Source organism: Glycine soja, chromosome 11 (genome assembly GCF_004193775.1).
Source record: "Glycine soja cultivar W05 chromosome 11, ASM419377v2, whole genome shotgun sequence".
NCBI lineage: Eukaryota > Viridiplantae > Streptophyta > Magnoliopsida > Fabales > Fabaceae > Glycine > Glycine soja.
Genome location: NC_041012.1, coordinates 7934719 through 7948199, shown reverse-complemented (window position 1 = coordinate 7948199; position 13481 = coordinate 7934719). Strand labels below are relative to the sequence as shown.

General features: G+C 35.1%; 2 protein-coding genes across 2 annotated transcripts; one reads left to right on the top strand and one right to left on the bottom strand.

Moving 5' to 3' along the window:
- The first annotated feature begins 92 nt into the window (after positions 1 to 92).
- On the top strand, positions 93 to 4882 carry LOC114374785. Its single transcript, XM_028332473.1, has 6 exons — positions 93 to 244; positions 931 to 1197; positions 1368 to 1502; positions 2285 to 2341; positions 2861 to 2995; positions 4481 to 4882. The coding sequence occupies exons 2-6, from the start codon at positions 946 to 948 to the stop codon at positions 4544 to 4546; spliced, it is 645 nt and encodes a 214-aa protein (XP_028188274.1). The 5' UTR covers positions 93 to 244; positions 931 to 945; the 3' UTR covers positions 4547 to 4882.
- A 477-nt stretch (positions 4883 to 5359) lies between these two features.
- On the bottom strand, positions 5360 to 13481 carry LOC114374781. Its single transcript, XM_028332465.1, has 12 exons — positions 12760 to 13481; positions 12273 to 12389; positions 11947 to 12139; positions 11549 to 11715; positions 11278 to 11449; positions 9932 to 9996; positions 8742 to 8823; positions 8326 to 8383; positions 8034 to 8158; positions 7244 to 7327; positions 7085 to 7155; positions 5360 to 5827 (listed from the first exon to the last, which is right to left on the bottom strand). Exons 1-12 carry the CDS (start codon positions 13257 to 13259, stop codon positions 5704 to 5706), a joined length of 1758 nt encoding a protein of 585 aa, XP_028188266.1. The 5' UTR covers positions 13260 to 13481; the 3' UTR covers positions 5360 to 5703.

The following is a 13481-nucleotide window of genomic DNA, read 5'->3' as shown; positions in this document are numbered from 1 at the left end:
AACCTGTGGTTGGCCTTATTTACAAGAGAAACATGAGGTTCTTATTCTCTTAATTTCACAACACCCTTTAATATCCACATTTTCTTAGTTATCTCTTTCATACCACACTTGCACCTCATTAATATTAAGCTAGCTTTGCTAATATTGGACCCTTCAACCCCAAAAAAACTAAAAAATTAAAAAAAAACATCAACCGAAGGGGTCATTTCTCCCAATCCGCTAGCTTCTGCTTTCTGTCTTCCAGGTTTGCTCTACATGTACTAAACATGTTCAATAATATGTATATATGGGTTTTGTTTTATGTTTACACGAAATTCTCTTTCTGCGTGATCTTGATTATAAGCTAGGAGTATAAATATTTATTTGTGGCATTCTGTTATGCATTGCACTAGAGTTTTATTATTTATCTTCCTTTGGAAATTTAATAACTTGTTATTCAATAAGTTAGCTAAAAGAAAATCAACAAGTTAACCCGCAATTTAGTAACCAGTACCAGCTAGCTTTTCAGTTATTTTTTTTATCAAACATCGTCTTGGTCTTAAAGTAGAATTTGGGAAAAGCATAAGATGATCTCTTTGATGTTCTCTGCACATGGATGGAGTTACGATTGTTAGTTAACTAAATTCATGCTTCTAATTCTAAGCTTATCTATTTGAAAAATTGTGAATGATCAGAGTAATAATTGTCTCAATCTATTATTATCCGTGGCCTTTTTGTTTCTATAATTGTTAATTGGTCTTATCAAATTCTGTAATTGCTTCATGATGTTCGATCATGACCTACTTTTCAAATGCCCATTTTGTCTTTTATCCACAAAAAAGAAGTCTGTGTTGGGCTGAGATTTGAGAACAATATGTTTATTTTTTATTTATTTTTTTGGCTGCTAACAGTATTTTAATTTCCACTTTCCATGCATATTTTGAATGACAGTGCGTGAAGGATACGATGAACATCATGTCTACCCACCAGTGTAGTTGGCCTGTGAGAATTCAGGATCATCCTGACAAAGGAAGTATTAACAAGGCTCCATTTTCCAGAGGATCGGAATTCCTTAATGTTGGATACCATGCTCAAAAATATGGCCATAGTGCCAGAAAATGTAGGCCCATTTTTGCCAGTTCAGTGAGCAACAGTATGGATCCTTCTGATTCAGATGACACTGATAAGAAAAAACCTCAGAATGGTGAAATGGGAGGAGTACGTTCAATTCTCAGTTTCCTATTGCTTGATCAATTTATATTTATGTCAAAGTGATTTTCCAATTGGATTATATCCAGACTCTCAGTCTTAAGAATAATACATTAAAAAGCATTAACTTTACATTGCTGTGCTTACCTGAGTCTGGCTTCTTTTGAAATATGCATCAGGTGAATAGTGAAATGCTTAGAGAGAGTCTCGAGAAAATAGTTGGAGAAGATGATTCCACGTTTAGTGGATTTGACCTTGCTACTCTTATCAGGAACAAATATGGGAGGTCTTATGATGTACAGTTGATAAAGAAGGTTAGTTTTTAAACAAGTGGAATTATATGCGTGATTTACTTGCTCTGAGTTATACATGAAAAATTCAGCCCATATAATATCTGGCTTGTTTGTTCCAAAGTATAATTATTGAGAAATGAGGGGGAGTTATCCAGCACTTCGTTGGAAATTGTACACTGCTGTTTCTTCTGCCATAGAAATTTCATTCTTCAGCTGATTTATCTTCTTGTCAACTCTATCCAGATTGCATTTGTTGATCAGGCATATACTTTGAAATTCTCAAACATACATGCTGTTGTTCATAGACATGCAAATGGTGATCAAATCCACAGTGCACATTGCCATCTTTTTCCACTTTAGCGCATGTATGTCCCTATTTATTAGTTAGCATGCTTGTGGTTGAAAAAATTCTGATAGTAAAGAGATGAATGCTGTAACTAATAATTATATCATGTAGTATGCTATTAAAAAATTGGGTTTATCCGATCACAGTATACCTTAGTGTGGGATAAAGGAAATTATATTGAAAGAGTTGGATATGCTTAGCTGTGATTTATAGACCGATGTCTTTCCAAAAATTACTAGCATCCTTGTTCTTGAATGTTGTTGCATTATATGTTTCCTTGAATATATAACTTGAAACTTCATGAGTATGATGCTTGTTCCTTATTTTCACATTTTACTTACGAAGTCCTTGGAGCATTATATCAGCTCCATGGTGTGTGCTTGATTCTTTGAAATTGGATAAATTGTTGAATTAAGACATGGTTTAGTCTCATACTGTTAAACATAATCTGTTCTAGGAATTCATGGGAAGAAATCTCCTTGCGATGAATGTCATGTGGAAGTACATGGAGCAGGTATTAAAAATTCAGTGCTACTTCGTGTTTTCTTTGTCTAAGATAAATGATTTGAGTAGATTCCTTTCAATTGAAACATACAATTTATTGGACACTAAGAAAATAAAGGAAACCAGACACAACTTTTTTTCTTAGAATTTTTGTCATAATGAGTTGAATTTGTTATTGACTCTGTTGCATAAACGAATGGTTCCCTGAAATGTCACTTATCCAACAGCCATGCTTACAAATTCTGAGTGAATTATGTCAAGCTGGCCATGTTGCATTAATCAAAATGAAAACAGCTTATGCCTACAGTCAGTTTAGAAAGGGAGAACAAAAGAAAAGGCAAAATGCAAAGGTTACTGTTTTCATAGATTGCATTGGTATGAAGAGTTTGAGTACCTAAACCATGCATTTGGTTGTACTTTAAAGTACATGGTTATTAAAAACAGTTTGTACCACTATGGAATTGCTTGTATACATTGAAATTATCCATTTAATTGTATTTCAGTATCTCCAATATTTTTTTGCTATTAGAGATCTTTCCCATTGACCGAAGAAGAGTATATTTTGAGGCTTGATGATATTGCAAACACCTTAAAATGTTGGGGAGCTGTCTCACATATTCGGAACAGCCTAGAAAAGTCGAAGGAACGACCTCGGATAGGCAAGGTATATGCTCTTCTGTCTTTTGTATAATTATCTAGGTGCTGTTTTTAAACTTTGAAAGTTGGTTGAAGACTGTTTCTTTCTTGGATAATAATATCATTAACGAGAAAGAAGGGCATAGTGAAAGGTGGATACATGTCTTTCTTAGAGAAGACAGAAGATACAAATAAGAAAAACCAACAAAACAATGACTGCTTAATGCAAAGCAGCTTATATGCAAATTAAGGGCCTGTTTGACTAAGCTTCTCTAGAAGCACTTTTAGGAGAAGAAAATGATGAGATGAGCTTCTACATAAGCTAAAATAAGTTCTCCATTGGTTAATTTGTAGATGTCCTATCATCTTTTAGAGTGCGTTTGGATAGAAAATTTTAACTAAGGAAAGTAATTTATTAGAGAATTTGAATTTCTATAATCTAGAATTCATTGTTTGGATGTTTTTTTTGTGAAGAATTTAAAATTTTGGAATTTTAAAACAAAATTTTAAACAACTAAAAATCTGGAATTTCAATTTCCTTCTAAAAGATGAGAAATTAAAATTCTCTTTTTACAGTCTTCTCCACAAAACACCGTCTGAGCTCGTGGAACATCGATCAAGTGTGAGCGTAGAGGAACACGTAGAACTAGCATACCAATCATATCTTCTCTTTTTTTCATTCATTTTTTTTCACCCTCATAATTTTAATTTTTTTTATCCAAACACAAAATTTTGAAAATAAAAGAATTTTAATTGAAGTATTTAAAATTCTTAAAATTTAAAATTTCTCAAAATTTTAAATCCCCCCATCCAATTTGGATAGAGAATTTTAACTGAGAAAAGTAATTTATCAGAGAATTTGAATTTCTGTAATTTAGAATTCATTGTTTGGATGTTTTTTATGAAGAATTTAAAATTTTGAAATTTTAAAACAGAATTTTAATCAACTAAAAATTTGGAATTTCAATTTTCTTCTAAAAGGGTGAGAAATTGAAATTCTCTTCTAACAGTCTTCTTCAAGAAACACCGTCTGAACTCCTAAAATATCAATAGGGTAACTAGCACACCAATCATATCTTCTCTTTTTTTTTCATTCATTTTTGTAATTTTAATTTTTTTTTTATCCAAATACAAAATTTTGAAAATAAAAGAATTTCAATTGAAGTATTTGAAATTCTTAGAATTTAAAATTTTTCAGAATTTTAAATTTCTCCATCCAAACATACTCTTAGAGAAGTTATACGAGAGAGTTTCTACAAATTAGTTAACGGTTAGCTAATGGAGAATTTATTTTAACTTATGGAGAAGTTCATCTCATTCTTTTTTTCTTATTTTTTTTTTCTTAGTATTTTTAAAGAAGCTTACCCAAATAGTTTCTAACACTCAAACTAGAACGAAAAATTCTACAAGTGTAATTTTGAAGTTTTATACTGACAATAATCCCATAAATAAGTGGTTGCCAAGAAAAAAACAATGGTCAGTGTACATTCGAATTTCTTATTATTTGCTGCAGGCAGTAAGCATTTTTATAGATATGGATGAGTCGGGTGCTCGTTCCAACGAGTGGATCTACAAATAGAATGCATTGCTGAATTGAAATCTTATTTAGTCAATGGATTCCAGATTCCAGTGAAGAAAAAGTCCATAGCGCGCATGCAGGACCACCACTTTTTGTGAATTTCGTTAATTTGGAATTTGTTATACTTGGATCTTAACAACATCTACAGAAGCTTCTCTAACGTTTCTGTTGGCAACTTAGCATCAGGCCTAGGCAAATATATTTTTGGTTCGTCCCTTCTTTTTTTTTCCTTTGTTCGATGTAAAATGAGTTAATATAAGAAAAAACATTCATATTAAATTTCTAACGAACTTCTCTTCAATTTAGAGTATATATTAATACTGATTGTTGTGTTGTTGTCCTATGTGCATGCCTGTTACTTGAAACATGAGAGAAATTTGAATCCTTTGCCAGTAAGTATGAATATAGCCAGCTGATGGTCTAGCTGCTTTGATAGAGAATACAATTTTCAATGTAGCTTTTATCAAAGTAGAAATTTCTTTTCAGTGCCAAAATGAAGTTTTCAGAGCAAAACAATCAGATTGACTAATCTCAAAACAATAGATTCCAATCCCAATTTATGTTCAGGTTTAAGTAGCGTGACATGTGAGAAACTATGTATTTTCCACCATTTTTATAGCATCATGTTGACTCCACCTTATGAAGATATATATGCCCCCCAGCATATCGATAACTTTTTTACTTTGGCCATAAATTATTTTGTGAGAATCAACTAAGGTAAGAATGTAGGAGTTCAGTGATCTTCTTTCTCTTCAAGTTGGTATTTACAGCTTCAAGTTCACAAATATAAAAGCACAGAAGACAAACAACACATTCTACAAAAACTGAATAGTTGCAAAATAAATAAAATTAAACATATGATCCATTTCAGTAAGTGCAAGCTACAATTTACATGCTATCTAATTTATCTTTGCCTGCTTTCTTCTTTACAATAATTATAAGCCGACCTAGCATTGGCATCTACACAAATAACCTCGTTGATACATTATAAACCTCTATCACATGCTATAAGGAGCCGGACCAGTCAATGTAATTCTTTACAATCATAGATCAAGACTAGATGAGTCAATTCTTTGCTTCAAAGGATCAAGACTACAAAAGTTTCCTTTTTCTGGTGGAGGAAAAAAGAAAGAAGGAAAACCTACAATAAATCTATTTTAAGAGCTGCTATTTTGAATTGGCTGGGAGGGGCACTGGTCCGCTGGTGAGTTTAAGAGCTTCCTAAGAGAACGGTACTGCAGGCGGACATTCTCTCCAGTTTCAATAATCTTGAGCAAATACCTGTACAAAAGTTCACCACTAAATGAGAATTTACTTTTTCACTCTTTTCCATCTCAAATTAGTGTTGCAAAGAATGTAAAAAAAGAATGATTAGATACATCATATAAATTAAACATGTAGAGTGCATACAAATATAAAAAGCATATAAACTACCAAATCCCACCCACAGAACCCAATAGTATTCTACACTTTCAGAAATAGAATATCATAATAGTCTTAAATTTATACATAATAGTACAGTGCTATTAAAACTAGACAGGATAGCAAATTGACTCAGTTTTCGGCCATTTAAAATGGCAGGTCGAAATGGAGTAAAAACTTTCAGAAAAGTTGGAAAACATAGAGTTGATTCACTTGATTGTGACATTTACAGTGTTTGCTTTCATGAGTATACAAGCTAAATCAACCAAAGAGGTACCTAAGGACCCATTTGAGGTGGTTGCGAGTTTTTGGTTTTCAAAATAAAACGCATTCGGAACTAAAATGGTTTTTAACTCAATTTCAAAACATATATCTTCATTCATTTTCAAAACCAAGAAAAAATTATTTATGAATTTGGTTTTAGTTTTAAAAAAACCCCTCTCCTAACATTTAACAATGGTCCTACCCTTGCCGCCACCCCCACAAACATCAGCACCACCACCACCGGCTCTGCCATTACCACTAACATCGTCATGACCAATATCGACACTCCCACCACCATCACCGCCACTACCACCATTGGCACTGCTGCCACCATCGCCAACCACCACTACTAACACCACCATTGTCATCACTAGCATTATCACTGCCACCAATCCCATCATCACACAAACACATCTTTAAACTAATTTTAATATGATAGGAAACTTTTAAAATGAGTTTACTTTGAAACTAAAAATTAGATGGGAAAAAAAAAACTAAAACCAAATTTTAAAAACTAAAAACTAGTTGTTTTTAAAAAAATTGAAACTTACAAATAAAACCACCACAAACGGACCTAAGTATAGTATACATAAACAAAGGGGCTTGGGATGGTCATTTTGGTTGGCGATGAAGACAAAACAAAATACAGTGAAACCAAGCACACAGAAAACCTCTATATACCCTTACCACACCCAAATGGGAAAATGCGCTAAGGCATAAAAGAAGCTGACTAATTATGTAATGTGCAGGGAAACGGAATTTTTATATTAGTATTTCTACATTACGGGTAACTTATAACTCAAAATATAGAGTCTAAATGCAAATTTAACAAATCCATCCTTGATAACTCACCAGCCATTGAGACACTGAGATGTAATCACAGCTTCTTTCCCAACAAATTTTTCTGGTGTTCTCCTGTTGCCCTGTAGAAATTGGTTGTTCTTGATTCCGCTGACTATTTGGATATATTAGTTGCCAAAAAATTGAAAACGTAAAACCAAAAATGTTTACCTTAATAACAACTTTCTCATTTACCAAAAATGGATATTGTACTCCCCGCTGAAGTCCATCGGCAGCAGTAAAATCTCCATTTTCCTGAAACATTCAAGTGCCAACAGAAATAAATTTCTCTCCAAAAATCTAAATCCTTACAGTCTTGAATATTTTGTTTAATCAGAAAACATATCCTAATTATCACTAGTACACAACACTACTGGTTTGCTACTCATGCCAACTGGTCAATCTCTTCATCAATATGTTTGATGAGTTTGTGTAAGTCAGTTTATAAAATTATATTTTAAAACACAGATTACACAGATGATAAGAAGAAAAGGCACAACAACAACACAACCCAGGAAAGCAGAAACAAAAAGGAACACAGAAAACAGGAATTGACACCAGATACATAGCCACTCCTCCATGCCACTGCTTCTCACCCAAATCCATATATGATTATTCCCTCATCATTGCACTCATGACTCTTCAATTCCCTTTTCCAGTTATCCAATCTGTTAGTCATTTCTCTCTCTCCTCCAACTGATTTCTCCACTCATTGACTCGTTTTTTTTCTTATCTTATTTCCATCCTTGTTCCCTTTTCCTCTTTCTTGTTCCCTCATACACCTACAAGCCTTTTCTACTGTTATGCCCACCTGTTTTTTTTACTCTCCTTCCATAAACACAGATGAATGGCACATCATAATCATTGTGACTGAACATAAAATAAATTCATTTAATCCTTGCCCATAAATCCCAATCTTTTATGGGCAAGGATTAAAGCACAGGCTACTTAAGTTATATACCCCATTCACTCTTCTCATTGAATCCATTTGGTCACCCATTTCTTTCCGCCGCTTTCGGAGAGCGGCATTACGAAATAACCTCCGATCATCCTCATGCTTGACAGCAGCTGCTGCAGCTCTAAGAGCTGAAAAGGAAATCAAATTAATCGGTCACAAAAATAAATAAATAAAAACAATAAACCAAATGCATCAGATAGATAAAACATAACCAGAAATAAGGCATAATCCGTGTATTTGTGTATATTGTGAGATGGATGAAAGAGAGTTAAACTGTGAAGGAAATGGAAGATACCATGATTAGGGATCAAAGAACCAGTTTCAATTTCCACATTGCAGAGAGTACATTTTGACTGTTACAGAAACAGTAACTGTAAGTATGATTCTTGTCTCTCCCATCTAAAAGTTTAATACCATAAAGAAAGTGGAAGGTAATAAAAATGAGACAACACAAATACAACCAAAATAAGAATACCAAATGCATGGAGGGCACACATATCAAGAAAATAAGTTTAAATACACAGTAAATAAGGATATGGTACAATTTGATGCTGGATTTAATTGTGAAATTCAAGGCATTAACTAGCTTAAAGTAGTTAATATTTTGATATAGAAATTAAATGTTAACATTTTGATGCAAAAATACCACTTTATTCAGCAATGGGCTTTCATTTTTTAATGCAGAGATGTAACATAAAGAGTCCAACTTACCGTTTCAATGACTCTCCTCAGCATGAGACCACCAAAAGAATGTCCACATGAGACAAGCATGGCATCTTCAAGGAATGTGCCACTGGTAAACAAAATTGAAAGAGGAAATGAAAATAGATATCAGAATAAAATTAAATCTTAGTACATCACTACATCCTCAAGGGCATATTTTTCTTTTCTGATCATAATAAATGAAAAGGACACAAAATGAGCTAATATGCAAGTTAAAAAGAAAAGCTCTACATGTGAACAAAAGTACTAACAAAAAACCACCAATGTTGCATTAGAGATTAAGAGAAAATTGCTGATATGCCAAAAACCCACGATAAGGTTCCAACTTCCAACTCGAGTTTTACTTAACACAATATTATCTATAGCTTCATTATGCAACATGGAAAAATTAAGGTGTTGAACAATCTTTTCTCTTCTCCATATTATTGTGAAATTTTACTCGTTAAGATCAATAATATCATTAGTCTGGCAATTATAACTCTGGCTCCATATGAATGTCATAGACAATCATTTGGTCCAATCAGTAGAATCTGAAGACATACATAATATAACAGCAACTCTCTTCACAGAGTCATACATTCAGCAACACTTGCACAGACCAATAGCAACAGAAAAAGAACAGAGCAATGAATTAGACATCCTCAAGGCATGGCATAATTTCTCTAAGGTATAAAGTAAGAACATGGACAGAGCAAAGATAATAGTTTATTTCCATGTACTTAAATCTATTGCATATGTTTTATAAAAGGGGGAAATAACATTGCATATGGAATTATGGATCACAATAAATAAAGGAAATGTGCACTACATCAAGTATTTTCAGAATGTAAGATTTCAAAATAAAAGAACAAAAAGAAGTATTCTCAATCTCAAGGCTTTGGGCATACCATGCTCTAATAGCATAGTGTTATTATCATGTATATCTGTAATTGCACTATGAACAATCCACTGCAAAAATTAGCATAATATTTTATGTATTCTCCAAAGAGTGGATTTATTAATCTTTTACTTTTAATCAACTCCTGTCAGTCTTTTGTTATGGCAACTTCTTTTATTTTTTTAATTTTTAAAGAAACTTGGAAAGAATTATGTGAGACTGTTAATCACATAGTATCAATAACATACTTCTCAAACAGAGTGCTAAATCAGTTGGAGAGTTGAAGTTAAACTACACTTACGATAAAGGATCTGATAGAACACTTCTTAATGATGGCTCCTTATTCACATTGTGTTGAGCAGCAGCCTGTGAATAAAAAGAGTATAAGTTTCCACATGCATCAAAGGATATTTTCTTAAAGGGAAATCGTAGAAGTTTTACAAGAAGAGCCATTACTATTACAAGAGCTGTTATAAATGACAGGGAAACAAGAAAAAGACCATTATGATCTTCTGAATAGCTGGCCTCAATGGTTACCACATCAAGTAGTTCATTCTACTCAATGTGGGACTCCTAACATTGCCACCCCTTTAAGGGCCAACCTTCATGGTGGCTTTCACTCTATCGACACTGACCCAGTGGTAGCCAGCCCTTTTCCCTAGGCTGGCTTCACTCAGTTATCAGTATTCGGTTTGCACCTTAATCCAGCCTATATAGGTAGCCCTTTTTGTGGCCTGACTCTCAATGAAAACACTAATTGTTAGGACTTAAGCACAAGAGGAGAGCCCAACCCAATAAGTGGGAGAACCTCAAGGCTCAATACCACATCAAGTAATTTATTCTACTCTATGTGGGACTCCTAACACCCTCCAATGCCAACAAGCTTACAGACAAAAATGCTACATGCGTAAACTTTTACTTAAAAATAAGTGAAACAAGAAAGTCATAATCAAATTAGTTTAAAAGATCAATTCAGTCAGTAACTTGGTATAGGACACTGGACAAATAACACAAGCTAAGCTCTAAGGATTAGTTTGTATATAGCATCACACCACAGGAGCTTAAATTCAGCTTTAGTTTCACAGCAGAATGCTAGCAATCAAACATTGTCATTATCAACAGGGCAACAGGCTCAACACTGATCCTCGATATTTCACATTGTGTGTAGCAAATGAAAGTTTAATTGCAAAAAAAGTTTTAGTTACATTATAATAATATCCATGTCTTTTCAGGGTAATACCACAATAGAAGGTATAATACAATATTACAAAAGAAAATGAAGTGTAAACATTGTTTATGATTAATTTTCTGTTAATTGCATTCTACTTTCCATTAGTAAATTTTACGTTAGAAAGAATCCTATTGAATGATTGAATCTGGTTGGAGAGGAACTCGTGTGGCTTTTGCAGCAGGAAAGTTACAGTTGGAGAGAATATGAATGCCGAGATTTAAGCAATTTGTAGTTTTACAGATCTCTGAAGTATTTGGGTGAGTAAAGAAGAATGTGGTGTTTTGAAAGGTGTCTCTTTACAGTTCCATTTGTCATGGTTAGGATCTTTTTTTTGTTTATCTAGTCATGATCAGTGTGGAGGGCTTCCATAATGCATATTTAAAAATAAAAATAAAAAAATAGGAGAGATAACTTACATCAGCATTATCACATCTGCTGCCTATCAGTTCTTCGGCAGCAAGGTCATCCATAAATTGGCTTACAGATATTCGAACATAGCTTTGGGGAATAACATGGCCAGCTGCTGCAATTGGGGAACAATCTAATATAGCATTGCCCTGTGGCATGAGCCTATATGCAAGAGAAGACCTACAGTCACAAAGCCCAAGAAAGTACCTAAATAAGTTCCTTGGAAATCTTATCAGTCATCACAAATACAAGACTTTTTAAAAAAAAAATATTTGGTACCTTCCTCCACCATTAGGACTCAGAAAATAATCAGGAGAAGCTCTATATGATGCAGCAGGACATAGGCCAGCAGTAGCATGGCTAAGTGCCTTGCCTGTTATAAGTAAAAGATCTCCAGGCCCAAACCCACTGTCTGCCAGATACCATCGACCACTGGGATCACATACCTAGAGAAGAAAATAGATTATTCATAAAAGTTGGAAGATAAATCAACTCAAAAGCCACCAAGCTTTAACAGTCCCTAAACAAAATTACCCAACAGACTAGAAAATAAATATTGGACAATAGCACAAGATATTGTGATTTCTATGGGACCTAAAGCTATTGTTTTTCTTCAGCGAACTAAGACACACTTAAACTCTACATTTTCAATCCACATAAAACAATTAAAAAGACACCTGAAGACCAGGAGTGTCAGAAGATATCAACGTCAACAATCCCTTCTCAACTTCACCATTCATGGTAGGCTTACTGCCTCCAATGGCACCCCTTCCATTTTGCAAAGAAGCATGTGAGTAGGTCACAACAAGAACCGACGAAGACACCTCATTAGCAGGCAATGGAGCATCATCAAGCAAATGGTTAAAAACACTGCACAAAGCAATTTTCTTCTTGTGAACACGCATAATCATAAACTAGAAAGAAAAGAACAATCAGACAACACACGGTAACAAGACAGTTAAACTAAAAAGAAAGGCCCTCCTTCACAATCCCCATTCCTTACTCGCTTCTAAGACGCAAATGCCTCGCAATGGCACACAAGGCGGATCGAGATGCCTTTCCCATGCACCTGAAAATATCAGCCATGCAAGGGGGAGAAGAATCCCAATCCTCCAAAGCCCTGAAGCCATAAAAAACAGTAACAGGTCAAGGTTAAGCCAAACATCATCCATATCAAAACAATAATTTTCCATCAAAACACTAAGCTCCAAACCTATTAACAACAACAACTACTCTTGTCTGAATAAACTTCTCCATAAACACTCGTAAAATAAGAAAAATAACAACAAGGTAAAGTGAATTGAGCAGTTAATTTATGAATTGAATTTCTCTAGTGTGCTAAAATCAACTTCTCCAGGAGCACCTAACTTGTAACTTTTACAGAAGCTTTCATCTAATCTAACTTATCCAAAAGCTAAAAAGTGCATAAGTTGATTTTAGCTTATCCCAGACAAGCTCAACTCATTCATTTGAGGTTGAATGGTTTATACCTTCCTGCTCTGTACATGTAAACCCCACGGCTGCCCTTGCCAGAACCAAGGTGGGCCCTACTTCTGAAGAACAACCTCGCACCTTCCAAGCCGCATCGCATCAGAGCAGTGTCTTCGTTCCCCAATTCGATCAAAGCAGCATTGTGCCGCAACAGAGACCCACACAGTGCCTCCATTGCTCTCAGATAGGGTCCCCCTGGTGCCCCGTCATAGGGGGCAATGTCCGAGAGCCGGACTCTGACCAGCGGACACGTCGGCACCGCCGTCAGACCGGGCTCCACCGTCGTAACCGGCACCACCGGATGAGAGGGGGGTGGGGGTTGCCGGATGGGTTGGACGACGGAGAGCGGCGACTGGGCGGAGGGTGACCTAAGGGGAGTGGTGGTGGCGGTGGTGGTTGTGGTGGAGGATTGGGGATTCTTGAGCTGAGGTGGCACCAGTGCAGAGGGGTTCTGCTGTTGCTGTTGATGCTGCTGCTGCTGTTGCATGATCGCTACCATCAATCATTCTGAACGGTCGATGGGAATATGACTGATGGAGGACTCGGTTAGGTTTTCTAAGTTCGTTGGGTTCTGTGATCCATTTTGATGGTGGCGCGCCATTCGTCCATGTTTTGTTTTGTTCTTTGCCTTTACTCTTACTTGTTGGGGTTGGAGGGTTTTTTAGCAGGCAGCTGCAGAGAAGATCCAACTCCCCTTTCTAAAACAATTAAATTTAAGTTG

Bases quoted from the DNA above. Each gene is read 5' to 3' on its own strand.
- LOC114374785 (XM_028332473.1), top strand. From the start codon at position 946: ATGAACATCATGTCTACCCACCAGTGTAGTTGGCCTGTGAGAATTCAG. The intron at 1,503-2,284 runs GTTAGTTTTTAA...AATCTGTTCTAG, and splicing joins ATGTACAGTTGATAAAGAAG to GAATTCATGGGAAGAAATCT. The intron at 2,342-2,860 runs GTATTAAAAATT...TTTTGCTATTAG, and splicing joins TGTGGAAGTACATGGAGCAG to AGATCTTTCCCATTGACCGA.
- LOC114374781 (XM_028332465.1), bottom strand. From the start codon at position 13,259: ATGGTAGCGATCATGCAACAGCAGCAGCAGCATCAACAGCAACAGCAG. The intron at 12,390-12,759 runs GTATAAACCATT...TTATGGCTTCAG, and splicing joins TACATGTACAGAGCAGGAAG to GGCTTTGGAGGATTGGGATT. The intron at 7,156-7,243 runs GTAAACATTTTT...CAATTTCTACAG, and splicing joins ATGAGAAAGTTGTTATTAAG to GGCAACAGGAGAACACCAGA.